We start from the raw sequence: 27,988 nt of genomic DNA, 5'->3' as shown, positions 1-27,988 counted from the left end.
ATTCTTTCCCCGAATCTCACCACCACCACCAACCGCCAACATGTCCCGCTTCCTCCGACCGGCAGTCCGACTGGCTGCCTCTGCCAGAGCTGCCCCCCTCTCCAAGACCTCGACCCTCCCCTCAGTATCCTCCAGAATATCCCGGCCAGCCTCTGCCTTTGTGCAGTCGAGAACATATGCCTCCGCCGGCTCCAAGGACTACACCGTGCGTGATGCGCTGAACGAGGCCCTCGCCGAGGAGCTCGAGGCCAACGACAAGGTCTTCATCCTGGGCGAGGAGGTTGCCCAGTACAACGGTGCATACAAGGTCACCAAGGGACTGCTGGACCGCTTCGGCGAGCGGAGGGTTATCGACACCCCCATCACCGAGTCCGGTTTCGCCGGCCTGGCCATCGGTGCCGCCCTCTCTGGCCTGCACCCCGTGGTGAGTACCCTCTCTCGCTGATCACGTCGCATGGCATTGCATCGCATCGCATTACATTGCCGTTACCATCACCACTGCGCAGCAAGCTGACGTGAGGTGCCATGTCTCTCCCCCTGTCTAGTGCGAGTTCATGACCTTCAACTTCGCCATGCAAGCCATCGACCAGATCATCAACTCGGCGGCCAAGACCCTGTACATGTCCGGCGGCATCCAGCCCTGCAACATCACCTTCCGCGGCCCCAACGGCTTCGCCGCCGGCGTGGCGGCCCAGCACTCGCAGGACTACAGCGCGTGGTACGGCAGCATCCCCGGCCTCAAGGTCGTCTCGCCCTGGAGCGCCGAGGACGCCAAGGGCCTGCTCAAGGCCGCCATCCGCGACCCCAACCCCGTCGTCGTCCTCGAGAACGAGCTCATGTACGGCCAGACCTTCCCCATGAGCGAGGCCGCCCAGAAGAGCGACTTTGTCATCCCCTTCGGCAAGGCCAAGATCGAGCGCGCCGGCAAGGACCTGACCATCGTCTCCATGTCGCGCTGCGTCGGCCAGTCCCTCGTCGCCGCCGAGAACCTCAAGAAGAACTACGGCGTCGAGGCCGAGGTCCTCAACCTGCGCTCCATCAAGCCCCTCGACCTCGAGGCCATCATCAAGTCCGTCAAGAAGACCCACCGCCTCATGGTCGTCGAGTCCGGCTACCCCGCCTTCGGCGTCAGCGCCGAGATCCTCGCCCTGTCCATGGAGTACGCCTTCGACTACCTCGACGCCCCCGCCCAGCGTGTCACCGGCGCTGAGGTCCCCACCCCCTACGCCCAGAAGCTCGAGGAGATGTCCTTCCCCACCGAGCCCCTCATCGAGCACCAGGCCGCCAAGCTCCTGAGGCTGATCTAAGCGAGGTGTGTGTGTGTGTCTGTGTGGAGGCGGGAGATGATGACCGGATGGTAGAGACAGGGAGAAGGCAGGAGAGAAGCTGCGTAACCGATTGTCATATCAGCTGCTAGTGGCAATGACTTGATATATCCCGGGTGAGGGTGCCATTAATGCTATGCGATACCTTGCCTGCCTGCATGATAGACGAACGAAAACAAAATAACTGTACTACTATGCTACTTCTTGGACATTCTTCCTCTCACTCTACTCATTGCCAGATCGTTGGACACATGACCTGGCCATCGGTGCGTCTTTCCGTACAAATGCCCAAGTAAGGCCTGGTCTCATTGAACTGCGTAAATCGGCCGTCGGATAAGGTAGAGGTGCAGTGCACCTGGGGACTCTGGGTCTTGACTTTGCTTGGGGAATCGCATCAGGTCGGCGTACTGAGCGACTCACAGCTTTTGCAAGGGACGGCGGCCAATTGAAGAAGCAGGCACCAAGGGCTGCATCTTACATACGAGCAAGTCTGACAGCCAAGATGCCTGCTTGCTGCCTGAGCATACAACTCCAGCAGTCCCGCCCGCCAGCATTTGAACCCAGCCTCCAGACCGTCGCCCTTACCTAATGGCCTCGCCAGACGAGATTGCCCGTTTCAAACATGAAGCGCTCCCCGATGCCAGCACTTACATCAGGCTGCTCGAGGTGACTAGCGCCGACCCAGCAGGGCCGGCAAGGGACATCTCGGTCCGCTGCAGGCTGACGACTTGGCCCAAGGCATCCGCCCCTGCGTATACCGCCATCTCGTACACGTGGGGAGACCCATCCCTGGTGACGACCATCCTCGTCAACGGGGGAAGGATGACGGTGCGCCGCAACTGCGAGGACGTCCTCAGGCAGCAGTGCTGGCCCAAGGGCGGCCAGTTCTGGATCGACGCCATATGCATCAACCAAGATGACAACGACGAGAAGAACTCCCAGGTGGCCGGCATGGGCGAGGTCTACCGGGATGCCCGCCAGACTCTTGCGTTTGTTGGCAGCCACGCCGACGACAGCGAGCTTATTTTCGAGACGCTGCATGAACATCGGCGGGGGTACATGGAGCACCACGGATGCCTCTCTGATGATACCAGCGGTCTTACGGATTACCTCTCGCGGATGTTGAGCGACGACTCCACCCTCGAGAGGTTGGATAAGCCGCTTAGAGCATTCTTCAGAAGATCGTATTTCCAGCGAGTTTGGATCTACCAGGAATTGTTCTTTGGAAAGAACACACACTTTTGCTGCGGCCATGAAACTGTCGAACTGTCACTCATGTGGGCCCTCTATATGACTATCGGGAGTTGGATGGTATCTCCTTGGATGACAGTGCTATCTCCCTGGAATAGAGGTCCTGTGCCTCAGTCTATGCTGGACCGGCAGTCTCAGTACTACTTTGACAACTACAAACAGCTGCTCAGAGCGGCAGCCACGGCAAAGAAACCACTCGAACTTTCAATTGTGGTGGAAGCCGTCCAGAGGCTGCAATGTGAAGACCCAAGGGATCGGGTGTTCGGAACCTTAGCCATGGTCGATTGGGATGGGGAGGCGCCAATCCGGCCAGACTACCAAATGGACCCGTTCGATCTGACTGTCGAGGTCCTGCAGAGAATCAAATGGATCTACCGTTACAATCTGACGTGGGCACTTGAAGACACGATCAAGATCGCGTACCTCGTGGGCCGACCACACATATCATCGAGACGGCTAGGTGATGAGATACTCGCTCGGCGGTCGAGATGGCACAAGCCTTCGAATTTATTTACGAGAGACACTAGCCGGAAGATTGTTTCACAGGCAACCAAGTTCTGGGGATATCGCATATACTCCCACAATGCGGGCTGGCGTACGTTAGCAGACCCTTCCAAAGATGTTGTTGATGAATTGTCAGCATTCCGGCATGAGGAATCAACAGACCCAACTAGTTATCATCACTACATCACCATTCAGAAGTGGTCGGAAGGGATGGCCTGGGATGTGCATGCGACCGCCGTCCTGTTGCCCGCAGAGGCCGAAGACCGGGACTGGTTGCTGATACCCGACTTGGCCAACAGGCCGTATGCCCAAGCGTCTGTGGCGCTCATCGCTAGGGACGGCTGGGACGGGCAGCCTCAGATCGTGGGGAAGGCCCTCTTCGCCGTGTCCGAAAACTGGCCGTGGACAGCACTCCAGCTCGAGGGCTCAAAGTTTGGGGTATACCTCGATCATGAGGATACAATTGTCCTCGCTGACAGCTGCAACTGGGACGTTTTGGGTTACCCATTTTCAACCAACGCGGATGAGGGGCATGAGTTCCAAGTGGATAATTACTTTCAGACTAGACTTTATCGCGAGAGAAGTAGAACTTGTGCTGTGAGGATGGATCAGTAGCCTCACTAGTTGGGCCTTTTGGTCCTCTGTACCTTTCGCCAAGCTCATGGACCAACTTTTCTACCCGGGTAGATTGCCTAACCCATACATATAATATAAGCAACAACCCTTCTTGTCAACGATTGCATGCACGCATTGCCGCTTACGCGAAAAGGCATCAGGCTGGGCTTATGAAGATAATCCCAAGACCAGCCATCACATGCAGAATATTGTTTGCAAGAGTTGTGCATCTCATACTTTGACTCTGGCTCTTCATGACCACGCCACTGGCAATGCTTTCGCCTAGCATAGGACGAATCTTCTTTCTAGATAGATGGTTTAGGTAAGAAGGATGTGAATAGGATCACTTGGAATCCATTTTGTTGGATGTCGCGTGGCCCCCTTGATGCTCTTTCCATAGAATATACAACCTGTCGCATACCTACGGATACAACTTGTCTACTTGTGAAGATGGGATTTCGCGGTCTTAGGGAGACCTTTCCATGTTATTTGAATAAATGATATTAGTGGCCGTCCAGTCATAGCTGTTCTTGTCTCTTTTAAATTCTGGGAACCACATTCTGGCAGTATGATCCGTTTGTTCACCAACATTTTCAAGTGTCTGATCGATGGGTTGCGGGGCCCTGCGATCAGTCTATATCTGTCATTCAGTGATGATATAGTGGGCCTGCACGGAGCACTGCCAGTCTCCATTGGGTTATTCATGTTCATTCAATGCCTCTACTAAGCGCAGAATATGAGTGTCACATAAGAACAAGTGATGCTGCGCCAATTTCCATGCGGGGAATTCCACATACTTTAAGAGGTTCCTCAACCCTTGTTTGAGCAGACTTCCATTGTGATCCTCGCTCACACCAGATGAGGTACAAATCCATGCTCTTGACTAGTTCTTAGGATATATTTAACGAAGCGTCCTGCTGTACGACTCGGTACCAGACACCGGTTCTTCTCTGTAGATCTCCTGCTTTGTCCAAATAGGCCGCAAATTATTCAGAAGGCTCCGTCGCCCCTTCATTTTATTGAGGGAGGGAGTTCGTTCCTTGGAACCACCTGGGCACTGCTGGCTGCGGCCTTTGGCCTTTGTATTCGGACTTGATAACAAGCACAGAGTATGTTCACAATGTACAAAAGCGCTTTAAATCAGGGATATCATGCATTTTTACACTGTTCACACTCATTATGACCAATTTGAACGCGCAGATGGTGCCAACTTCGCGTCCCGGATGCTAGAGCCCGTATGCTGCAGGTCATGGTGCTTTATACTGGACCCAAGGTGCAGAGAAGAGCCCAGAGACTCTTTTGGCGGTCCCTGTGGCAGTCTCTAGGTTTCTGAACCCCGGTGGGGCAAGCCAGGGTTATCAAACAGGCCCTTTGTGAGCGTTTGGGTGAATGTAGAAACACTTTGATTACCTGTTATTTTGATTTGTCTGCGAACTCGGCAGCCACCTTGACAAACCACCAAACTCTGCCAGAACCATCCACCCTTCCACTCCTTGACACCTTCAAAACTGGCAAACTTGATTCATTCAATCTTGAAGATTATCAGAAACAAGCACGTACGTCCCAACTGCCCCTTGCCCCCTTACAGTGGCTCACAAGTCACACACACGCACCCTGCCTAACGAAGACTCCGCTCAGGCCTTTCCGCGAGCCTCGTGCAACCACCATGTCGAGCGTCCGCATCCTAGCGAGCTCCCCAGGTCCACAGGCGGCCTCGCCGTTCTTCTCTCGCCTGCCAGCCGAGATACGTCTGATGATCTTCAGGTTCATCTTCCTGTCCTGCTACGCAACAGCCTGGTTCGACGGAGAGTGGGGCGGCGACGAGGCCGCCGCGCACCAAGGATCGAGGCAGAGGCGTTTCAGGAGCGGCGCATGCTGCTTCTCGCACTTGGACGGCGGATTCGAATTCCTCGCGACCTGCCGCCAGGCATACATCGAGGCGTTCGCGACGTACTGGGGACAGGTGACCCTGGACGTGGCCCGCAGCATCAGCCCTGACCGCATCGGATGCGGGCTGGTCTCGGTCTGCAGGTACCTCCCTTCCGCGATCAAGGAGAACCTGGGCGATCTTGGGAACGTCAAGCTGCCGGTCCTGGAGGTGGTGGACTCGACGCCTGACGACCCCACCTGGACGCCAGCCCTTCTCAGCCAGTTCCCAAAGCTCAGGATCCTCGTGGTGTCCAGCCTGGTGTTGTTCGGGACGACTCCACGCGCGCGCTTTCAGCTCCTAATTGACACGTTCGGCGACCCCTCCCAGTACTACATTGGAGTTGCTCCCTTCGCGATCGAAGGAGAGGGCCCCACGTATATTGGAGTTGGTCTGTTCGACAGTGAAGGAGAGAGACCCGCGCAATACATCGAGCGCAAGATTGGTGTCCAGCTGTCTGGTGGTCTCGTGATGCTGTGGAGATGCGTCGCGAACCAGCCCCCTGATAGCCTCCCAAGATATAGGGACCGCGTGAGTCCTGTTCCTCGTTTGTTTTCTCGTTTGGAAAGCTTTGTGCTGACAAACGCACTACTTCAGTTTTGCTACTTCAACTGGACCACTGGCATGATGTACCAGACGACCGATGAGAGGCAGAGGTTGGGTGCGTACACCGCAGTCATGGAAGCGAAGCCAGGTTCCAAGTGGGGTTGTTGGTATAACTGACTTTCGGCTGATGCAGCTGGAAGGGCAGGGACTTAGAATGGGGCGTGAGGGAGGGTGTGGACTGGTTTAGACTCTTGAGATGCATTGGGAATTCGATCGATCTCAAATGGCAGGGGACAGCGTCCCGATGAAGACATGACCCAAGAACACATACAATGTGTAGGAAATTGAGGATACCTAGTGGACTCAGATCCATCATCGGTCTTCCTCGCATGAGACTTGTTCAGGCTGGTGAAAATAGAAACAACACAAGCTTAGGTCGAAGTCATCCAACACAATCGCCGCCCTTTAATATAATCATTTGAAGAGTCTCATTCTCCATTGATCACCCAAACAGGTGAATACCTAGGTTATCGCAACTGGTTTCGCTTCTGTTCCAAGGTTCCGTATACGTCCAAAGCCACACATGGCGCCTTCATACATACAGTGGTAATCGCTCAACGACCCAGCGTGAAGAAAACACGATCCTAGTGACAGTGCAGAAAGAAAAACCTCAGATGTCCACGGAGGATAATGCCTACTAGCAAGCCTTCAGTGCGCAAGAGGTGATGAGTGGAGCCAGAGCTACTACATCCTTGACTAAGGATCGCGAATCTGCCTGCGAATGGCAACAGGAAACTATAAGCCCTCGCGAATGACAAGCACCCTGGCTAAATGCCATTGGGTGCCATGACTCTTTGCTCTCCACTTTCGGAGACGACGGGTTGGCCGGGGATGCCGTCAGGAAATAACGGAAGTACCTGACAATAAAACTATATTCCTTGACGTGGAAGCTGGGCTGGGGCAACCGACTGATTGACAGGCCCGAAAGCCACTTCCTCTAGTATTAATAGTCTTTTGGTTCCACCATTCTTGGGAGAGATACACTGGTCCCACAGGATGGCAGAGATCAATTATGCACGAAGGCATGTTGATCCAGTGGGTGTTGTGCCGGAGGAACGCCTCTCCTCTACAGCTGACAGAGGTCAAAGCTACGAAAATCAAGCAGGATGCTGTACGAGCTGCCCAGATCCGCAAGGTGCGCAGCGGAACTGGGCGGCATCACGACTTTCGGTTTTGAAGGTGCTGGTGCCAAGCCCGTGTTGGTGTAAGGTGGCCTGCCCACGTAGAGCAAGACAATAATACGGAAGTAGCTGGTAACGTCTCCCCGAGACAGGCGATCTATTGTCTAACCGAACCGCGGTCTAAAAGCGTTGTCTACCATCCATGTACTCCCAGATGACCGTCCCCACACACTCGCTCATATGTTTATGACAATTAAGCAGCCAAGGACTTGGCATCGCCCTCCTTGAGCTTGCCGGCCCCGACGAGGCGGGCGACCTCGTCCTTCCACACACCCTTGATCTCGTCGGCGACCTTGAGGCCGTTAAGCTTGCCGGCCAGGGCGGCGATCTCGTCGGGGTCGATCTTGCCCTGAACGAGCTCGACGTCGCCGAGGACGGCGTCGATCTGGGCGGCCGAGGCGTCTCCCGAGGCGAAGTAGTTTGCGTCCTTGACGGAGCCCTTGAGCACACGCTTGTTCTTCTTGACGGCGTTCTTGGCCGCCTCCTTTGCCTTCTTGGAGTTCTCGCGGTCGGCCTTGGCCTTCTCCTCGGCCTCCTTGGCGGCCTTCTCGTCAGCCTCCTTCTTGAGGCGGGCCTCCTCGGCGGCCTTCTTCTCGGCAGCCTCCTTCTCGAGCTTCTTCTTGTTCTTGGAGGCGTTGGCCTCCTGCCTGAAGCGCTTGATACGCTCGTCGCCCTTCATGGCGTCGTCGAGCAGGCCGCGCAGGCGGGTGTTGTCCTCGATCTTTCTCTTCTTGCGGGCGTTAGCATTCTTGCGCTCCTGGTGACGCTTCTGGTCTCGGTTCTCATTGTCGTCGGGCACGTCCTCGTCGAGGTACTCGAAGGACCTCCAGCTGTCGAAGTTGTACCAGAAGTTGTAGAACTCCTCGACCTGCTCCTTGGAGGCGTTGGCGTCGCCGAACTGTGGCACGGGCTGGGTCTTGGAGAAGCGGCCCTCGGCCTTGAACACCTTGCCCCAGGCCTTGTAGTAGTCGATCTTGCCGCTCTGCAGCTGCTTCTTGGTCGGGGGCTCGACCTCGGCACCCTCGTCGACCGAGTCGAACTGACGACGCCTGACGGGGTCGAGCAGCAGCTCGGCGGCCTTCTGGATGCACTTGAAGAAGTTGTCGTCGTCGGTGGCGCCGCTGGCGGCCTTCTTGTCGGGGTGGTGCTTGAGAACCTTCTTGCGGTGGGCGCGCTTGATCTGGTCCTCGGTGGCCTTGTAACGGTACTTGGAGATACCCAGGACGGCGTAGTGATCTTGCTCCTGTTTGCGCAAGTGCAGTTAGCATGGAAAATTCGGCGTCGAACAAAGCGGACCGGGCTCCGGTTGCCTACCTTCCAGTCCTTGGCCTCGCGCTGAAGCATCATGGGGTCCTCAGGCTCGCTGATCTCGCCAGCATCCTCCTCCTCGACGTTCTTGGCACGCTCCTGGGCCTGGATGCGGTCATCCTCGGAGAAGGTGCGCTTGTGGCGGGCGCGGCGGGCGTGTGCGAGGAAGTGAGGGCCGACAGGCTCGATGGAGCGCTGTGTGGAGGCAGTGACCTTGCCGACGGGCTTGAAGTCCTTGTCAGCGGCCCATCCTGATGGCAGGACGGGCAGGGATCGAGAGACGAGGGATGCGTTCGTCATCTTGTCGAATTTGCGTGTGGTGGTGATGATGGAAGGTTGACTGGGAGTCGAGAAACTTTTTTCTCAGCATTCTCCAAGCAAAAAGCCATCCCGCCCTATCGATGCCCCACTGTTTCCCGCTGTCGTCTGTGCACACCCCTCTCATTGGATAAACCTACGCCTCTAGTCTCGCCCACTGAGGCACCAACTGAGAATCTTGGCCCTGGACAACAACAGCCTGCAAGCCCTCACTCACTCTTCCACGGTTGACGTTGTCTGCACATCAGCATCAACACTGCCGTCGCTCATCGCCGTATGCCAAATAATTGAGATAGACACAAGCGGAACAACACGTCCTTGCCTGAGATGAGAATCGCACAAGAATCAGCTCGAAGTCAACCGGCGTCACCCAGCGAGGGCATTCCCAACGCCCCACTTGCACCGTGCGCGAGAAAGTATACGGTCGCTTAGAGCACGTCTTCCCACGTGTGGCCGGCGACTTTTCTGACATTAATGATGGGCCCTCGATGAGGCTTGTACAACACGAAAACAACAGGGCAATCGGCATGTGCACGGTGATGTGCTGACCCGGGTGTGGGTAGGTTACACGACATTCGCTCTGTCAGCCGGCAGAACGTCCAGCATCTTTTGGTCTCTCTCCATCATCCCATTTGTATTCATTTACTACTATTACATGCTAGGTTCAGCCTAGGTGGGTATCAACAAGCCACGATGGGCGGACTGAGAAGCCATCATACACTCTATAAGGAACGTCATATTAACAATTTGCCAGCTTTGCCTCCCTGCTCTGTTCAAACCGTCTCCTTCCAGATCGGCAGGAATATGAAGAGCAGTACACCGCAGAACGCGGCTCCCAGGCCGCCAGACCAGCACTGAATAAGGATTACTCTCTGCAGCCTTCGCAGGATCTTGTCCTCCACCTTGAAGTTTTTGTCGTGAGCCATCGTCCGGTTCATAAATGTCTTGTATCGTCTCCACCACCCCTTGGCCCCGTCCTGAGGCTGCTCGGTCCTCTTTGGGTTTCCGTCGTCATCAAACCGCTCCCACGGCAGCGCCTGCCGCCGCGACATGGACAAGAGGATGAAGCACATGCCCTGCGTCCCGACGAGTATCAACGCCGTGCCCATGGCCCACAGCGGGAACGAGTAAAATACCTCCCACCGGGTGTGCGAGCCAATGTGCGGGTACAGGCCACGCAGCAGCACGAGGAGGAAGCCGGCCAGGAGGTTCATTATGCCGATGACGTTTCCAACGCAGATGGTCTCGTACGTGCCCGTTGACACGCCGAGGCTGACGAAATTCCGGTGCGAGCAGTTCTTCATCACCTCGTAAATGTGGTCGGCCACGGGCTTGATGTAGCGGGGATCCGACGAGCTCTGCAGGTTGTTGAGTACCCGGTGGCGGAGTACTGAGGATATGTTGAGCTCCTTCTCCGCGCCCGGGAGCAGGTACGTTGCGATGGCGGCGTCGAGCTCGGCCCGGTTCTCGGTCGACGGCGCCCTGGTGGCTTTGCTGAGGAGGGGCAGGGGCATGGCTGAGTTTCCCTTCTCCTCGTCGACGTCGAACGCGCAGGCCCCGTCGCGGCAGACGTCCCGGCTGCCCAGGCGTTGCCGTCGCGGGATCGGTGACCATCGGAATATCCTGTCCGTCCACTTTCCTGGCTCTGGCTGGGCTACTGCTCGGGCACATGGTGCTTCGGCATTCACTATACTCTCAGACAAGGAACTGATCGATTGCTTCGCTACGCTGGTTGTTAGCGGCGTATAACAAGCTGGACAGCCTGGGGTCTAGCACAGCTGGGATCCTTACCTGCGACAATCTCAGCGACACTGGACTGTGCCGAGTACGTTGTCCCCGACAATGCATCGGCCTCGTTTGGCAACGCAGGCAGGTCCTTGAGGGGACCCGCGGCTACACGCGCCTCCTTCGATTTGGGGTAGTTTGCCTCATAATTCTGGAACCTGCAAGGATGGTCAGCTACAGCCATTCAGTCGATCATGGAGCGAGACGACGAGGGGACTCACCACAGGTAGAACTCGAGGTTCTCTGAGGAGTGCTCAACGTGTTTGAGGTATAGGTAGAAGTCATGAAGAGACATGGGACTGCATGTCTTGTTCTCCAGGACTCTGTCCAAGCCAAGCCGGCTTGGTATCGCGGTCGAGGGACGGCTGTCCAAGCTCGGGGTCCGTATTCGATTCGGCCGGATGTCCTCGTCGTTGAGCTTGCGGGTGTAATCACGGATATCCCTCCATCCCGGCCTCCTATACCACACTCTCAACCAGCCCGGCAGGTCAGGCATTGTCCTTCTCAAGCGCCTGGAATGTCGCCGTATCGGTCGCGAATGGGTTTCGTGGGGGGCACTCGGATGTGGTGCGTCACGGGCGACTCATGAACATAAAGGGACGCAAGTGCAGGCTGGAAAGGGAAAGCAGGCTGATGGCATGGTGCCCTGGCAGCCACGAGCGTATATATCGGCAGGGAAACCGAGGGATCCCTTTGGCCGTGTTCCTGGTGGTGTGGAGGCGTTGCGATCTGCGCTTCCATCCTTCACTTTCGAGTGCAACCAACGGGTGGCACTGCCCTTGTTGACATACCTAGTCAAGAGGAAGGCCCAGGAACGACCAACAGCAAGTAGACTGTAATCGAGACCGCGGCGCATCCATCCCACGTGGAGGAGCAGGCGAGTCAGGACCAGGGTGGCCGGGACCCATACTCACCACGCACCGCATCCAAACCTGGGTGGTCTACCCGGCACGCGAGCGTCGAGGCTTACCGTTGTCCCTCTCAAATTTCTGTTGCTAATCACCTGGACGGGGCTGTATTCGGCGGGGAACTGCAGCGGATAGGGCTTGTTTCACTTTCTTTTCTTTGTTTGGCCGGCCGGCCCACCACCCACCCACCGCAAAGTTCCGGTATGCCCGTGGCCGTGGCCCTGCCTCACCACAGCCAGCCGTAACACGGCATCAACCATCGTGACACCACCATGGATTTCTCCGGCCGTTGATAACCACTCGCCTGGTTCCCCCCTCTGTGCAACACACCATGAGCCGCCCTGCGGCAGTCAGTATGGGGTTGTCATCATCACCCACAGAGCAAGCATCATTACTGAATCGGTTTCGCCAATGGCCACCGGGGAATGTCGTCCCCTCGATGATCACGCACCACTTAGTTCTTGGCCCCTCTCCATCTTCATTCCACTCCCCTCTCCAACACGCACTTTGCTTGCCCTGCTGCTGCATCGCCCGCCCGCAAATTGCTGCCCACCTTGGGCCCAAAAGTCAGCATCCCGCCCAGGGCGGGCACATTCCTCTAGGATCTGATAGACCAGATTCCTTAGTACGACTTAGACAGTACTTGTCATTGCTTAGCGCGATCTTAGATCAACGCACGCAAACCAGGGCTGCCAGGAAACTGGCTGCGGCTAGCAGACAGGGCAGACAGGCCCAGGGAAAGCATTCTGCATGCCTAGCGCCATTCCCGCGACTCCATCACGCTGCAGATCCGCGCGCTCGTTACGGGCACCCACAGGCAAACAGGCATAGCACCACCGCAATCGTTCCGTTCTGGGCTGCCCGCAAGCCCACCAGCGCGCAGGCCCGCACGTGCAGGCAGAGAGGTGTGCCCGGGAACTCCACCCAATGGGCTGTCGGTTTACTCGGGCAAATTCTCCAATCCAGCCCTCCTCCTCTCCCATCTCTCGTCTCCAGCTTGCCTACCAAGTAGCTTACCTTTTCAGCCCTCCCAGCTAGCTCTTCGTGTCATCATTCATTCTTCCATTCGTTCTGCGCGTCGGACCCAGCCCGGCCGGCCCGATCGACACACACACACCACCTCTGTCTGCCCTTCTGCCCTTCCATTCGTGCCACACGCTCACAGCTGCACGTCGGCGGCGCGGGCTGGCGCTGCTAAGATTGGAACACACTAAGCGAAAGGCCCTGAATCATCCCTGCTGACGTTGGCTGTCGCCTAAGCCCGTTCCGTGGCTAGTCTCACCTTACCTGGCTGCCAACCCGGGGACCGTGCCTTTGACGGGTAGCCACAGGAGCCCGTCGGGATCAAAAGACGTGAGACCACAAAAGGGCAAAAATCTCGACGTCAATTGGCATTAATTCATTCCCCAGTCAGCCAACCCAGCTGCCCAGTCTCCCCTTGCAACGATATGTGGGCCCCCGCCCGAGTCCCCAGGCTTTGTTTCCCGTACCACGTCTGTGCGACGATGCGTCAGTGCGTCAACCAACCGGTGTCAGCGCCCTCCACGGCGATCGATGATCATCTGTAGCAAGCGCCGCAGGTAGGTAGGATTCCTTCTCTTCTCTTAGCAGGTGGCAGGAGGCGTGCTCAAGCTCCCTCCTTGCCCCCCAGATCGTCGCGCCTCACTGTATCCCCACCCGGGTCTGGTCTGTCGGCCCGGAAGGAATCTGGACGTAGTGGATCTCGACATTCCAAAATATCTACGCGGGCAACGTCCTGAGGCTAGCTACGTACACTACTTGGCTAGGCTATCCATCGTGTGTGGCTCGTGCGGGCAACGTTGCGTCGGGCATGGGCCGCGATGGAGCACGCTTGCCCTGGGGATGCGGCCATCACCAACACGCCCAGTTAGTCAGTCACCAACGGTTTGTTTGATAATAATAAATGTACTGCGCCGTAATGGTGATTCACTGCCTGGTTCGGGTGGATATTGGCTGTTGTGTTGGATGCCCACTTCATTCTTTCGACTCGGATCTGCGTTCCAAAGTTGCCATGTTGAATGATTTTGAGCCTCAGGCTGTTGGACCTGGTGGCTTGTGCTCTTGGAATGCTCCATCAAGTGATACAAACACGGTCCTTGTGCGGATGCTAGCCCAAAGCTTCAAAAGGTTCAATAGGTTTACACCTGCTTTTGTAACCAAGTACAGAACTATAGCTAGGCCCAGTGTGGTGTGAGACGGAGGCACCACCGACCTGGAGTGCATAACTGGTTCATGGGGCTCAATAATTGGACATGAGGTCCACGGCAGTGACACATGTCTTTTCATTGCGTTGCTATTGCACATCTTTCACTTTTGTGGGGAGCAAAATGTGACCAGGACAAAGGAAGATCTGCAACCATGCTTCGGCACGCCTCCGGCCCAATAACGAAGCCGCAACGCCGCTGTTGGCCCGGCCTGACAGCCCCCAACTTTTTCTCAGCCAGGCTTGCCACTCTTTTCTTGGAACAGCAGGGCAGTGAGATACGGTCTCACCGATAAGGTTGGGCTGTCTACACTATATTCAAGGATCCCTACCAAATGCCAAGATTTTGATCGACCGTGACAAGTGACAGAGGTTGGTGCAGCAGTGCTCGTAACGTCGTTTTGTCAGTGCCGGGTGCAGTCACTCCAAAGACAATAGCTGTTCTATGACAAACGAGTTCACCAACTTGAAACATCTCACTAGAGATATTGATTGTTTTCCATGTCTTGGATTAACTCTCCTCTTCGATCGGAGTTTCCACAATTACCCCAGTGTGCTGGACCAACGAACAACTGACTGTCGCTGGCGTTTGGGGCGGTGGGCGACAAGAAGCCATTTCTGGCTGTTCTCGAGCGTTTTGACTCGCTGCGCGTTATAAATTGCCAAGGCAAATCTCAAAGTTGCATGAGCGGCGGATTGACGGCTGAAATGAATAATGAGGCTGGGTCTACGTTTGACTGGTGGATGGCTACGGGTGGAACGAGCCAATGTGCTCAGCTCATGCGAGTAGGGCTATCCTGACAGAGACGACACTCAATATACAACAGTCAAACGGTGGGTGACCTCCGTTGTAATGGCCCCATGGGTTGTGCGACTCTTTGTTGTACCTAGGTATCGACCTCAAGTCGGCGAACCGGTTTCAGCATGGAGGTCAAGCAATTCCAGTGCTCCGAGGCTTTCCAACCACAACAAATTCAGCCGAACCAAGTCCATAAAGGGTACTTATTGAATAGATGTCAGGAAGTCCGTAGAATTCGGCGTTGGAATGATTAGTTTCATTATAGATGATAAGATTGAAATGTGCACTCAGAGAGCTTCGAAGCATCAATCGACCGTGCGGCTGTTCTGCCTTGTTCACTGGCTAATCCTCCCGCCAATCCGCCTCCGCCTTCGTAAATTCGATACAAAGGCTTGCCATAGAAAAAGCCAAGACGTGTCCAAGAATCTTTGTAGGTGACTGTGGGGGTTGACGGGATTGCCGCCGATTCATTGCTTCTGATAAGGCTTAACAAAGACAATTAGGGACAGGGCCGGCAATACGGATGTTATGGCTCCAAAAGTTACTCCTTCGACCGGTCTAATCCTACCTAAATTTGCTATAGCAGTCCCGAGTTTTAAATGTGCACGCACAAGGAGTGCTAATACCACAGGACTCATTTCAATTGGGAAGGGGGATTCGAGTTTGCGAAGACAAGTTTTATAAGATTAAATATCCAAATACGAATGACGATGAGACTAATTGTGGCCAGCGTCATCTTGTCGCTAGCCATGGCCACTGGGCCAAATGGTCCTGTTCAACCAGGGGCACCAGCTGACTGCACAACCTGGTACACTGCCCAGGACGGCGATACTGTCATTAGGATTTCCAAAGCTCACAATATTTCGCTGGCAGCATTTATGCAAGCAAATCCACAGCTAGCCGGCGACCCATTGCTTCTCTGGAGAGGCTATGACTACTGCGTCTTGCCAGGTTCTAACAACGTAGTAAGTCTTACTGGCCCATGCATGGTCCCGCTCATTAGCCGATGGGTTCAAGTGAATATTGCTGACATGAGATAAAAAGCCATCGTCTCATGGCTTTGGCGAGAACATGGTCGGGATTTTGAGCGAAGCACATCCCACTGGCGGGGATTATAATCCACATGCAACATTCCAGGGTGCTACTGGGACAGGAGGACCGATGCAACCGCCTAACGGGACTGGGTACTACCCCGTAAGCGGTGCAGAAACAGAAAATCATCTCCCGTACGGACCGACAAATGTTGGGAGTAAAGAGTCTGCTGAGCCCGCGGATGCTGAGCCCCCGGCTGCACCTACGCCTGCCACAGGTGCGTCAGCCGATGAGCCAGCCACAGTGGACAGTGAAGACGGCTCCAACAGCACGCCCGATAGCATGCACGGAATGGATTCCAGCATGTTGGGATCCAGCACCACAAACGACTCATCAGCCGCAGAGTCCTCGCAGTCAGCGTCAAATACTCAAACACCGCCCGCGAATGCCCAGTCAATCACGGTGTCCCAGCCAAGCCCGGCTGCACAGACAATCGTAGACTCCCAGTCAAACCTGCAATCCTCCCAGTGGTCCGCAGCCTCCCCTGAATATGGGTCAGACAGCGGTGTCAGCACTTTGATCACGGCTATAGTGGCACCTACCCAGGACCTCGAGCAAAGCGGAGCCCCAACCGGAACAGCAGATGGTGGCGAGAAAAGCGCAGAAAGTCTTGCGTAGAGCTTTGGTGCAGTCCCCAGAGCCGCGGTGTGGGGCTCATACTTTGACCCGAGCCAAGTAGTATGGACTCAGTGGTTGGGAAAATCATACGCAGTCTACCGACTTTGAAATTGTGACTAGTGACGTGAAGACGTCGACATCGACCGTTACACTCTTGAGGTGGCCTGATGCTTATTCCTGCAACCATCCATACTCAGTGCATAAGGGCTCCAACGCTCATCAACATTTTTCAAGACTGCGAGGACTAAATTTATTTTCACACCAAAAAAAAAAAAAAAAGAATCATAGTTATATTAGATGACTGGATTATGGAATGATAAATATCACGAATGTAATGACTTCGGCATCAACTAGACCCGAGATTGGCTTACAGTGTCTGCTCATGTAGCCATTTCCGGAGTATGTGTATGTGGTCTGTGGCGTGCTGCCGTTTAATATCAGGACTTACTGAACAATCCCAGAAAGCGTAAGAGAAATGGGCGACAAGTCGAAATCTTCACAGCAACATATATATAAGGGAGGGGGTTTGATCAACAACTGATACATTTGTAACAATGTATTCTCTTGATTGGCTCCCTACCGAGCACGGCAGGGACCATTTTTCTGTTCACACAAAAAAAAAAAAAGAATCATAGTTATATTAGATGACTGGATTATGGAATGATAAATATCACGAATGTAATGACTTCGGCATCAACTAGACCCGAGATTGGCTTACAGTGTCTGCTCATGTAGCCATTTCCGGAGTATGTATGTGGTCTGTGGCGTGCTGCCGTTTAATATCAGGACTTACTGAACAATCCCAGAAAGCGTAAGAGAAATGGGCGACAAGTCGAAATCTTCACAGCAACATATATATAAGGGAGGGGGTTTGATCAACAACTGATACATTTGTAACAATGTATTCTCTTGATTGGCTCCCTACCGAGCACGGCAGGGACCATTTTTCTGTTCACACAAAAAAAAAAAAAAAAGAAAAGAAAGAAAGAAAGAAAGAAAAGGAAAAGACAAAAAAAAAAGAAAAAAGAAAGGAAGGGCCTCCCCAAATTCATCGAACTAAGCGATCCTAAAAGTCAAACGCGAACATTTGAAACCAGCCTACATGTATACACCGGCTCTGTGTGACTCTGCCATAGAGTAGGATCAGAAATCTGACCAGTACACGTCAATTAGTGACCTACCTTTTGAAGTCTGTCCCATGAAACACACTGGCAGTGGCTCAGCGCTCCGCTCTGCCAGTCAACTGAACAAAGAGGATATCGGGGATCGTACCTGTGAAGCCCGGAAGCGCTGCTACGTTGCGAAAGAACGTCCTAATGTCGCTTATAATTGTAATGTTCCGGTAAAAACGATTTTGACTCGGGAGACTAGAAAGGCCCTGGAAGGAAAGGTTCCAAGTCTCAGAAGCAGATAAGTCAAACAGCTCTAGGTGCTCAAAGTGGAGACATTCGCCCTGTCCATGAGCGCACCGAGCTGATCTGGGAGCATCTGTTCTTAGCAAGAAGTACATGGTCCTTGGCAGCATCGGACTGGGGAGACTGTCTGGCGCGTGACGGAATAATGCGGACCAGACTGGGTTGACGCTCCGCAAGGTGTTGAGAGCGGTACTGACCGGGTCAACAGAGCCACGCTGGAGGTCCGCATTGACCAGTCGCGCGAAATCGGATGCTGGACACATGACACATGGTAGCTCCTCACCCAGGACCAAAGTGGCAGCCATGAGAGATCGATTAGCACCGATGAGATTCCGGTCACCCCCAAAGAAGACGATGTCAACTTGTGGGTTGATGTGATATCGGGCCAGTCCTAAGCGTCGGAGCCATGGTGTGTCCAGGTTCCGTTGAACCAACGAGCTAATCACGACGTGACTGCGGTGGGCAGCTGACAGAAGATTAGCGACATGGTTAGTTTCGGCTAGATACTGAGGGTTCGACACGGGCCAGCTTATAGTGACTTGCAGGTTATTGAGACCCAAAACCTGGTGTGATAGGGCTGGAGACGGCACGCTCGAGGTTCGTAGAACTGCGAGCCGGCGCTCACGGGGAGCCCAAAAAGCCCACTCCCAGACCTCTATCTGGATCTCAGTCGGCAACTCGAGGAACAATGGGAATTCCGTTGTCGCCACGGCTGTAACCGGGGATTGTTGCTCTCCCTCCTGGTTAGAGGACGATGATGCGTTCTGCGATGACATGTTGAATGTCGTTGGTGGCTTTCTGTGTGTGAGGGCGATGTGGCAGAAGGTGGATTTGCTGACCTGAGAAGGCTACCGAGATGAATATATTAGTACTCGGAACATAGAACAGGGCAATTGTTGTTGGCCAGGACGGATGACAAAGAAACCAGTAAGAGCTTTCAATATCTATTAGTACTTAAGTAGATCTCCATTGACGACAATTCCATTGTATTGTTCATGTGCCCCCCCCTCCCTTTTCGCACACAATGAAATTGTATCATGCCGAAGTCGGCGACAGCCTATAGTACCCGGGACAACCCATCTATGCTCATACAGTCGGATTGGTATCCCATACTGAGCACCAGGCATGATAATCGTGACTCAATCATAGACGAGTAAAAAGGTGGTATGCTATGTGTTTGCTGACTTATAATAAATAATTACCTATTGCAGGTAGATCTATTTTGGTAAACTACTCTGAGACAATCTGAGGCTGATTATATCTCTGAAGGTAGACGAAGTCACCGACCAAGGGGTCCATGATAGTTGCATAGTGAGTGCACTCGTTGGTGATGGGCCATGCCTCCACCCAGTTGATTAACTGAGACTCTGTCACGCTCAGTTCCGTATTTACTTCTTCATTATTGGCTTGTTTCCTACGTCGCCTGAATCTCTTCTCGGCTTCCTGCCACTTCGACTTGATGCAGTGTATCCTGTGTTGAGAATCTTCAACGAGCTCGTTCATTCCAGCGATGGCCAGCTTGGTGTTGTTAATACCGTGCGCAGCGGCTGGATCATTGTCCGAGCTGGTGTCATGGTTTGCAATGACGATGAATGATGTGCTTGTGCTGGTACAAGCGGTGACGCGATCCTTCTCCATAACCATCGTTTTGTCTCCATCACTGAAGGTCAAGTCGCCGCGGTCGATGGCAAGGACGGTATCCGGCGCTGTATTGAGGAGATTGTGTCGAGACGTCCATGCCCATCGCTGGGGTCGGGAGTAAGAAGAATGCTACGCAGGGTGGAACTGATTGAGGGTCTCCGGCCGAGCAACACAAGAACTCTGTGGTAGTGAAATAGCAGATTCGAGGCTCGTGAGTGGCTGTCGTTGTGGTAGGGCCGAAAGTTTAGCGACAAACTTAAGCCCGGCCTGACCGCAGTGAGCGCACCGACGAAACCAACATAGGTTATGGAACGGGCGATGACGGGCCCCTGAGGATCATTGACGAAATTAAGCTGTACCACCACTTCGCGAAGAGGGTCCATGTCCCAGTCCAGCGTCCGAAAATGTAGCATCCGTGACTGCCGGCCATTGCCCGCACCCCCTATCTTAGCCCTTGCCCCGCCGCTTGTGCACCCCATGAAGAGGTCCAGCAGCGTATTGAGGCAGACGAGAAGGTACATATCGACACCGCTTGCATCACTGATACCTCTGATCTCCTCGGTTTGTTCGTGACTGTACAGCCGCCTGAGTAAGAGCCTTGCAACCCGAGTAGTTGGCTTCGGAGGCAGCCCTGAGGCGGTGACGACCTCTCGGAACAGCTCGGTCAGATGCGGTATCTTCTCACGGAAGTCGCACACGACCTCGACGTATCTTTGAGCTGGTGGACGGGACAAATCAATGGTGTAGACGGGTACAGGATCCATGGCTCCCTCTTCTTGACATTTGGATTGAGTCACTTTGACATAGGGTGGAGGTATGAGGTGCGGAGAGCAGTCGTTTCAGGTTTGTCCGCGATGCAAAGGAGCAGTAAATGCCAACATGTTGCAATTCACTCTCTCCCAGAACCTGAAGAAGGAGCACAGTCACATAGCGATTCAACGGCACCTAGGCAGGCGTAGTCCTCCTAGCTTGAGGAGACTAGACTAGACTTGGGGTGCGAGTTCTAGGCAGCGGCCGCACGTGATCATGCCGTATCACGATATCATCCTGCCTGAAAGTTCGTGTCACGTCACTGTATGTACTTCGCTGATACCATGCTGCCTATTACCGGATGTTTTGTTGTGTGCTTGGCTGAGTGCAGAAATGTCAAGACAACAACGTCAAGTCACTTCTTGTTTGGGAATTATAAAGGGCACTTGAAAGCCGCGAGTAGGGATGGGTCATGGCGGCAGGTACGGGCGTCAACCTTGGAAGAGTCAAGTATGGACTTGCGTTTTCCTGGCAGCGTGAGTCCATACCCTGTCCTGGGTCAGTGGAAAACAGTCATAAGAATTCTGAAGTTGACGGTCATACGAAGATGGTCTAGAGCAAGCATCTGTACTCAAGTACTGCGTGGCGAGGTAGACAGGGCGATGCATGTTTCCTTTTTTTAAAATTCTCACCGGCCCAGACATATTTGTAAAGACGTGGCTCAGTGAAGTTATAATATTATTATATTCCCGCTCCCTACTTTGCTTTTATTGAGTGACCTACGATATTCAGTGCCGGTACTATATAGCGCCGCGGAAACGGGGAAGCTACCTAGGTACCCTAGGTTATATAAGTTCCCTATGGTCAACCCCCAAAGAGGCATAATAGGGAAAGGGTACAAGGCGATACTACTAAGTTAGGCTGCGGAACACCATGCCCCTAGCATTGAAAAATTAGCAACTTGGTTTCCCGTTTAGATTCCTCCAATGACAGCTTGTGTCCGGATAATAGGGCTCCTCGAACTATTGAAATGACGCAGTTTACCGCGGAAATAAGGTCCAAGCAAATATAAATGCAACGGCAGTCCCAAATGAAAAGTGAAGGGCTTAATTGGCATACATCTACCTAGGATACTAAAAGAGACAAATTTCGTTCGTTTTCACTTACCAACATGGCTCTGTCTTACTTTGCCGTCCGTTCTCTTCAATTGCTTTCCCTCAACGCCCCCGTTCAATGCCCGGTGGTGTTGGATGGCCGAATTCCCCAAAATACGACTCTCTCAGTATTCGACACAAATGCAAGCCCGTTCAACCCCGGCTACAGCAAGGGCCAAAATCTCTCATGGTCACAGATCCTCGAGTTTCCGACAGTTGCACCATCATTGTTCGATGCCTCGAATCTTGGGAGTTTCAAGCCCCTCGAGGTGACCATCGACGACAGGTCGATCTTCAACCCCAGCGGCACCAACCCGCAGCTAGGCTTCAGGAGGGCGGGTCTGCTGCTCGGAAACGGGTCCGATGCCTCCAATGAGGGGGTCATGACCTTCCATTGGAGCTCAAAGCAGGATCAGGAGCGACCGCTGAACCTTACTCATGAGTACCTCGCCGTCTGGCACGAGACCAACGACTCCTCCGCCGCGCAGTTTGCGCTGCAGCTCGGGCTGCCCCTGGGCTCCAACGATACATCTGAGGCAGTGTCGCACAGCTGGAAGATGCTGGATCGGAATAACAGCGTTGTCTTTACATCTCCCCTCAACTTTGAGGAGTGGGTGAACTTTGCTGTAACGGTCGACATCCCCAATAAGTAAGCATTTACACTGCTTTCTATACGATACTTCGAACCTAACACTTCCTAGCACACTCCAGGTCTACTTCTCCGAGGGTGCTGCACCACTGAAAGCTGTTAGTGAGGTGCTCCCTAACGACAACAGCGGCGGCGGTGCTCTCCAGATTGGCTTGCTCAAGAAGCCTACTGAAACCAAGACAGTTGTTTTCGACGGGTATCAGGAGAGCCATTTGAACGAGGGTCAAATTTATGGCGGTTTGTTTGTCGAGAACAGTGCCGACAACTGCGTCTCTCGCGGAGCCTGAGAAGTTTGACCGCTAGTTTGACAGCTTCATACCCCAGGATAGTACTCCGATGGATGTGTCATAAGTTGACCCAATTCAAAAGGCATAAGTTTATGTTACCCTGTCCGAGAAAAAAAAAAGAAGAATTGTGATCGGGACAGAGCTATTTCGACTGAGTTTGACCCTTCCTGCACTGGCGACTACCAGTAGACGGCTGTTCAAATTGATGACACATATTCCTTTCTGGCTCCTGAAGTGCCCCTTGGTCACTTCTCTGTACAGATTTATTGAAAATTTACCAGCGAGGTGAATGAACCTTTCCTTGCTCTTCCACTGCGAGTGGTTCCGGATTCTCTGACAATTCTTGATCAGTCACCCACCCGAAATGGACGTCGACCCGAGCACTCGAGGTCAATCTCCTCAAAGAACATAGCGGAAATCGGGATTCTCGAATTCTGTTTTGTCTTGCATCCCAGCTTCATCACTTTTCTGCTTATCGGAAGGGCCTTGTGTGCGATCCCGATATCGATTCATAGAAACCAGGTACGCTGAAGAAGTTCGAAATCAGTGTTTCCGTACATCCAGATATCGGACTTGAAAGGATGGGCAGCAGCCTACCAAGGAGAAACAAATGGCAGACAAGCTTGATCGTGAAGCCAATCAAGAGGCCGATCGTTGCGCTCCTATAATCTGGCGCCTCGGCTTGATTTACTACGAATGTCGACGCAAAATTTCCCCAGCAGTTCGCCGTACTATTGATGTTAGGCTAAGTAATCCTCGAGGTCGGCAAAATCTCACAAAGGACTATGCTTACAAAACAATAGCGGTAGCAGAGGCTCGGTGTGTGTAACCCCCCATGTTGGAGGAGATTGTTGTCAGGCTGATGGTGTAGCTCACGGACTGAAAGTTGACGAGCCAAAATGAGACCAGTCGGCCCCATGTGTTAGAGCGTGGAAGATATGCCGTCAGCGCAGCACAGACAGTGCAAATGACCCCGGCTACAGCAGCTGTTGCCAGCCGAGCTTTGGTCACAACAGGGTTAGCAACTCCATGGACAAATCATGCTTCGATCAGTATGACATACAATTCGGGACGTTCAGCGTGATCGCGCCTCCTATGAAGAGGGCGAGAATCTGAACAGCGTCCCCTACTGATTTCAACGCAGTCGTCTTGGTTGTTGTAAAGCCAAGATCCCTGATGATTACTGTCGAGAAAGATGTAATCACACCGTTCGGAATTGCCGCACCGGCGACGGAGACAAATAACAAGATCGTTTTGGGGTCATAGAAGGCGATCCAGGCCTGCTTCTTGTCGAAGTGCTTATTCTTGATACCCGTCCCATTTCCTGCGACTCTGGCGACTGCGACAATTCTTTCTCTCGGTGTAAGGAAGGAAGCAGCGGATGGATTATCCGGGAGGAGAAAAACCATGGCTATTCCCCAGAGACAACTAATTGCACCAAGAATGTAGAACACCAGTTGCCATTTTGGAGGGGACGTGTTGTCTGACATTTTGGAAACGCCCATTGAGATGTAGGAGTCCAAGATACCGCCCCAGCCAAGGCCGGAGAACCAGATGCACTGTCTGAGTGGGATCTCACGACGCGTGAACCAGAATCCTGTCATGAGAGTGAGACAAGGGATGACTGCTCCCACAAAGATTCCAGTGAAGAAACGCACGGCCAAGGCACTGCGATAATTCGTACATTGCGTCATCAAGATCGTCAGGACCCCCAGAGCCAGGATGCTGGTACTGAGCACCCTCTGCGCCGGGAACCGCCCGATGAGCCAACCGGCGGGGTACTGGCCGAAGAAGTATCCGGCGTAGACCATTGAAGACAGGAAGTTGAACTGGTAGCCTTGCAATCCGAGCGCCTTTTGGTATCCGAATAAGTTGACATAGTTCAGGGCGGTCCGATCCATTTGCTGAATAGCCTGGGTGACTAGGAAGATGGGAATGATCACCAGGTCGATCTTCCATCGTGTTCTCCGCTCATCAGAGGCTGTGAATTCGAGCTCAAGGCCAGCCACGTATTCGCTGTAGCCAACTGCACTTTTGATCTGCGTGGAATTGTCGGGCGTGGGTAGCTGAGATCCCTTTGATCTCTCATATGGGGGATCAACAACAGCCATGGTGACACGACGGAATATATGTGGCACCCAGTGAAGTGCGGTGGCAGTTGTAGCTGTCGATTCTTCTATGCTTTTCGCAGGATGATTAAGAATTGAATCAAAATTGACGCCGTCCTATTTTCCATATGCTCTCACACCTCCAAGATTACTTATATATAAAGTCGTACTTGAAAGCGTATCTAGCATTGTGCATAGGTGGTATCTCCAATGTAAGCCCCCGCTCCTCGGCGTGTAACATGCTATCTAATTCTGCCCATCATGGACAATTTCCAGCCAAACGGTAGTTCTCCTATTGGCCACCAAAATAGAGTGGTAGTATTGAAAGCACGTCGTAGAAGCTGACACATAGTTAGTTTTTAGACGACTTGCAGTTAGCTTCCATTCATCAGCATGCAATGCAGGTCCTCGAGCGTCTCACATTCCCTCATTTGGAGAGCTGGTTCAGAAGACCTCGGATTGTGCGACAGAGTTGGTAAGCATTTTGCGAATCTCTCGGTCACTCGCAGCACCTCAGATGCTCAAGTAATCTCTGCCTGCACCATGCGGTAAGATTTAAGACTCTAGTCGCCTCCGCTCGCCCAGCAAAACATGAATAGCGATCACCAGCCGGCAGCTTCCATCAGCAAAGCCGTGAGGTTCCGATCTAATTCTTGCGCAATTTCATTGACCCCCTCGTTCCCAAACTGTCCCATTGTGCTCCGCGGCCGGTCATACTCGAACATGGCGACCCCTTCCACCTCCCTCAGAAGAACCCTAATGGGGGCGTACAGCGTGACCCCAAGCTCATGGAAGCTCATCCGCGCGGCAGTGTAGGGATTTCCGATTTCATACTGCACCGCCTTCCCAGTCTTGTTCAAGGTGCGCACCAAATTCCCGAAGTTTCGAGGCGGCACGATGAAGGTGTTGAGCACGGGCAGGCTCTGAAGGGCTGCCAGTGCCCCGGCGACGTCTCCTGCGGCGAGAAGAGTGGAGTAGGTTGTGTTGATGGGCGGTAGTGAGGCCTCGAGCGCCATCCTTGTGTCTTCGAATGTACGATTGGACTTGATCGTCGTGTGCTCGATGGTGACTGACTTGGTGTTTTGCGCAGGATGTTGGGCCGAGGTGGCATTACCTAGGATAATACCCAAGGAGACAACAGTTAGCCATGATATGAGGCGCGCGAGACCATGCATGGCGATGGGTCGATTGTGGATCACTTTGAGATGAGTGTTTGATTCTGGAACGCTGTATGCAATTCAACACCTTGGATTTTCTGGCGATGGTGAGCACGGCAAAAAGCAAGGATCCCCGAGAGCGTGCTCTGTCACTTGAAGTAGAGGCGTGGCAGTGGGGCTAGCTTTGAAGGAAGGATTCACCGTCAGCGTTTAGACCCATATTTTCTCGGGAATTACTAGCGCTCTCCTGTTGATACATAGTTGTGATTTAAGAGGTTCGGGGGTGGATATTAATAGTTCAGTCCCTGTGCCAACATGGGAAGTTTGCAACTGACAACTGAAGGCAGGAGTTTTAATCCACACGCAGCAAGCAATGGTGTGGGGTGAGATTTACCGGAACTTGAAGTCCTCGACTGAACGAGCCACTCAGTGCTTACTAATAAGTAAATTATTACCGAAGTCTGTTCCACAGAACAACCTGGCGTTCAGGTGTTCCCACGACCAGGGGCTCTGCCTAGTGCCCGTCGCTACCCCAGCGTAGCGTTCATTCACACTACGAAGAGGGGTACTCTTATATCCTCTACTACTAATATCCCCTAATATAGCTAGAACCTCCTTACTTTTAAGTAACTATTTATATTAAATAGGTATAATAAAAACTTAATAATAAAGTTAGAGATTTTAATATTTAATTAATTAAGGATAAAGTTTTTAATATTATTATTTTAAATATTATTATTAACTTTTAAGTATTTATTTATTTATTAATTTAGTTTATTAATATATTAAATTTAAAAGAATAGTTAAAAGTATATTTATATAATAAAATAAGGAGGTCCCTTTTAAACTCTTTTTTTTTAAATAATATCCTACTTACTTTTTATTTTTAAAATTTATAAAAATCTATTAATATAATAATTTTATTATTTAATTTACTTTAATTAATTTAATTATTTAACTTTAAGTTATAATAATATAAGTTTTATATTCTATATAACTTTAATTTAATTTTAATATTAAAAATATTATTATTATTTTAATAAATTTAATAATTTATATAATTTTATTTTTAAATATAAAATATAAGTTTCTATTTCTATATATTAATAATATTTAATATATTAATAAATATAAAAGCCCTAATAATTAAAAGTTCTTTTATACTTTTAATTTAAATATTATTTCTATACTTATTATAAAGTAAAAGAAATTAATAATTATAAATAATATATTATAAATATTAATTTATATATTTATATAATTTTAATATAAAAGAATTATATTATAAAAATTAAAAGATAAAAGTAGTATTTATTATTAATAAATTATTAAAGAAATTAATTTAATTAATTAAAATCTTTTAATAAAACTAACTTAATAATACTAATAAAAGTTAATTAATTAACTAATTTAATAAATTTTTTTAATTTTATAAATCTTATAATAATAATTATAATATTAACTTTTATAACTTTTAAACTTTAATAATAATATATAAAAGTTAGCTTTTATTACTTTAAGTTAATTTATAATTTAAATAAAAAAGTTAATAAAAGTTTTAAGGTAAATAAAAAAATAAAATACTTCCTTTAATAATTTAATATTTTTAATAGTTATATTATTAATAGTTAAAATTAAAGTAATTAAAAGATTATATTATAAAAATAACAAAAATATAAATTATATAATAAAAGTTCTTATTATATAATAAATTTATTAAAAAATTAATAAGTCTTTTATTTATTAAAAGTTTAATATTTAATTAAATATTAAAATTTAAAATATTTAAAAGTTTTTAATAAGTTTTAATTTATTTAATAAGTTTATTTTTAAATAATAAAAGCTTTATGAATTAATTATTTACTTTTCTTTTAATAAAGGTATAAACCTACCTAAATATATTTTAAAATAATATAATAACTTTATAATTATAAATATAATTTATTAAATTAATAAATTATTTTAATATTTATTTATTTTTAATAATTAATAATAATAATAAATAATATCTTAAAATATTCTTTTAATTTAAAATTAATAAATATATTTAATTAAAGTTTTATTAAATATTATATATAAATTAATATTTAATTAATAATTATATTAAATAATAATAAATAATTTAATAATTAAATAGAAAGTAATTTATTAATTTTTTATTTAAAAGTTTTTATTTATTAATATATTTTTTATTAAAAGTATTAAAAGTTATTAATTTATTATTATTTTATTTTATTAAAACTATTAAAAATTATTAATATTTTAAGAAGGTATTATATATTATAATTAATAAAAGAATATTTAAAAGTATTAAAAATAGTTATAATAATTTTAAATAAAGTAAAGTTTAATTATATATATAAATA

At 50.5% G+C, this 27,988-nt stretch overlaps 10 protein-coding genes across 10 annotated transcripts; 4 read left to right on the top strand and 6 right to left on the bottom strand.

Moving 5' to 3' along the window:
• Nucleotides 1-40: 40 nt before the first annotated feature.
• On the top strand, nucleotides 41-1,307 carry KVR01_009410 (pyruvate dehydrogenase (acetyl-transferring) subunit E1 beta; the record flags this gene model as incomplete). Its single annotated transcript, XM_044787173.1, has 2 exons — nucleotides 41-424; nucleotides 546-1,307. The coding sequence occupies 2 exons, from the start codon at nucleotides 41-43 to the stop codon at nucleotides 1,305-1,307; spliced, it is 1,146 nt and encodes a 381-aa protein (XP_044641912.1).
• Nucleotides 1,308-1,913: 606 nt separating this feature from the next.
• KVR01_009303 (uncharacterized protein) lies at nucleotides 1,914-3,695 on the top strand (the record flags this gene model as incomplete). The annotated part of the gene is made up of 1 exon (XM_044790711.1): nucleotides 1,914-3,695. The coding sequence occupies one exon, from the start codon at nucleotides 1,914-1,916 to the stop codon at nucleotides 3,693-3,695; it is 1,782 nt and encodes a 593-aa protein (XP_044641805.1).
• A 1,249-nt stretch (nucleotides 3,696-4,944) lies between these two features.
• KVR01_009538 (uncharacterized protein) lies at nucleotides 4,945-6,415 on the top strand (the record flags this gene model as incomplete). The annotated part of the gene is made up of 3 exons (XM_044788806.1): nucleotides 4,945-4,980; nucleotides 5,347-6,157; nucleotides 6,273-6,415. The coding sequence occupies 3 exons, from the start codon at nucleotides 4,945-4,947 to the stop codon at nucleotides 6,413-6,415; spliced, it is 990 nt and encodes a 329-aa protein (XP_044642040.1).
• A 1,187-nt stretch (nucleotides 6,416-7,602) lies between these two features.
• Nucleotides 7,603-9,017, bottom strand: KVR01_009563 (zuotin; the record flags this gene model as incomplete). The annotated part of the gene is made up of 2 exons (XM_044783982.1): nucleotides 7,603-8,652; nucleotides 8,724-9,017. 2 exons carry the CDS (start codon nucleotides 9,015-9,017, stop codon nucleotides 7,603-7,605), a joined length of 1,344 nt encoding a protein of 447 aa, XP_044642065.1.
• A 791-nt stretch (nucleotides 9,018-9,808) lies between these two features.
• KVR01_009093 (uncharacterized protein) lies at nucleotides 9,809-11,316 on the bottom strand (the record flags this gene model as incomplete). The annotated part of the gene is made up of 3 exons (XM_044781995.1): nucleotides 9,809-10,758; nucleotides 10,827-10,978; nucleotides 11,042-11,316. 3 exons carry the CDS (start codon nucleotides 11,314-11,316, stop codon nucleotides 9,809-9,811), a joined length of 1,377 nt encoding a protein of 458 aa, XP_044641595.1.
• Nucleotides 11,317-17,680: 6,364 nt separating this feature from the next.
• On the bottom strand, nucleotides 17,681-18,652 carry KVR01_009071 (uncharacterized protein; the record flags this gene model as incomplete). Its single annotated transcript, XM_044794016.1, has 1 exon — nucleotides 17,681-18,652. The coding sequence occupies one exon, from the start codon at nucleotides 18,650-18,652 to the stop codon at nucleotides 17,681-17,683; it is 972 nt and encodes a 323-aa protein (XP_044641573.1).
• Nucleotides 18,653-19,106: 454 nt separating this feature from the next.
• On the bottom strand, nucleotides 19,107-20,281 carry KVR01_009084 (uncharacterized protein; the record flags this gene model as incomplete). The annotated part of the gene is made up of 2 exons (XM_044784909.1): nucleotides 19,107-19,536; nucleotides 19,572-20,281. 2 exons carry the CDS (start codon nucleotides 20,279-20,281, stop codon nucleotides 19,107-19,109), a joined length of 1,140 nt encoding a protein of 379 aa, XP_044641586.1.
• Nucleotides 20,282-21,438: 1,157 nt separating this feature from the next.
• On the top strand, nucleotides 21,439-22,357 carry KVR01_009381 (uncharacterized protein; the record flags this gene model as incomplete). The annotated part of the gene is made up of 2 exons (XM_044794041.1): nucleotides 21,439-22,070; nucleotides 22,123-22,357. 2 exons carry the CDS (start codon nucleotides 21,439-21,441, stop codon nucleotides 22,355-22,357), a joined length of 867 nt encoding a protein of 288 aa, XP_044641883.1.
• Nucleotides 22,358-23,146: 789 nt separating this feature from the next.
• Nucleotides 23,147-24,468, bottom strand: KVR01_008883 (uncharacterized protein; the record flags this gene model as incomplete). Its single annotated transcript, XM_044784579.1, has 2 exons — nucleotides 23,147-23,343; nucleotides 23,421-24,468. The coding sequence occupies 2 exons, from the start codon at nucleotides 24,466-24,468 to the stop codon at nucleotides 23,147-23,149; spliced, it is 1,245 nt and encodes a 414-aa protein (XP_044641385.1).
• Nucleotides 24,469-24,898: 430 nt separating this feature from the next.
• KVR01_009589 (uncharacterized protein) lies at nucleotides 24,899-25,978 on the bottom strand. The gene is made up of 2 exons (XM_044790472.1): nucleotides 25,824-25,978; nucleotides 24,899-25,579 (listed from the first exon to the last, which is right to left on the bottom strand). The coding sequence occupies exons 1-2, from the start codon at nucleotides 25,879-25,881 to the stop codon at nucleotides 25,068-25,070; spliced, it is 570 nt and encodes a 189-aa protein (XP_044642091.1). The 5' UTR covers nucleotides 25,882-25,978; the 3' UTR covers nucleotides 24,899-25,067.
• Between the last annotated feature and the right edge of the window lie 2,010 nt (nucleotides 25,979-27,988).

The sequence above is a fragment of the Diaporthe batatas genome (genome assembly GCF_019321695.1).
Source record: "Diaporthe batatas strain CRI 302-4 chromosome Unknown Contig00011, whole genome shotgun sequence".
Classification (NCBI taxonomy): Eukaryota; Fungi; Ascomycota; class Sordariomycetes; order Diaporthales; family Diaporthaceae; genus Diaporthe; species Diaporthe batatas.
Note: the sequence above shows the minus strand (reverse complement) of the source record. Positions and strands in the feature narration are given on the sequence as shown.

What these genes read in the sequence shown, in the direction of transcription:
- KVR01_009589 (XM_044790472.1), bottom strand. Translation starts at nt 25,881, where the DNA reads ATGTATCAACAGGAGAGCGCTAGTAATTCCCGAGAAAATATGGGTCTA. An exon ending in TATGGGTCTAAACGCTGACG is followed by an intron (nt 25,580 to 25,823) that starts GTGAATCCTTCC and finishes GTATTATCCTAG; the next exon opens with GTAATGCCACCTCGGCCCAA.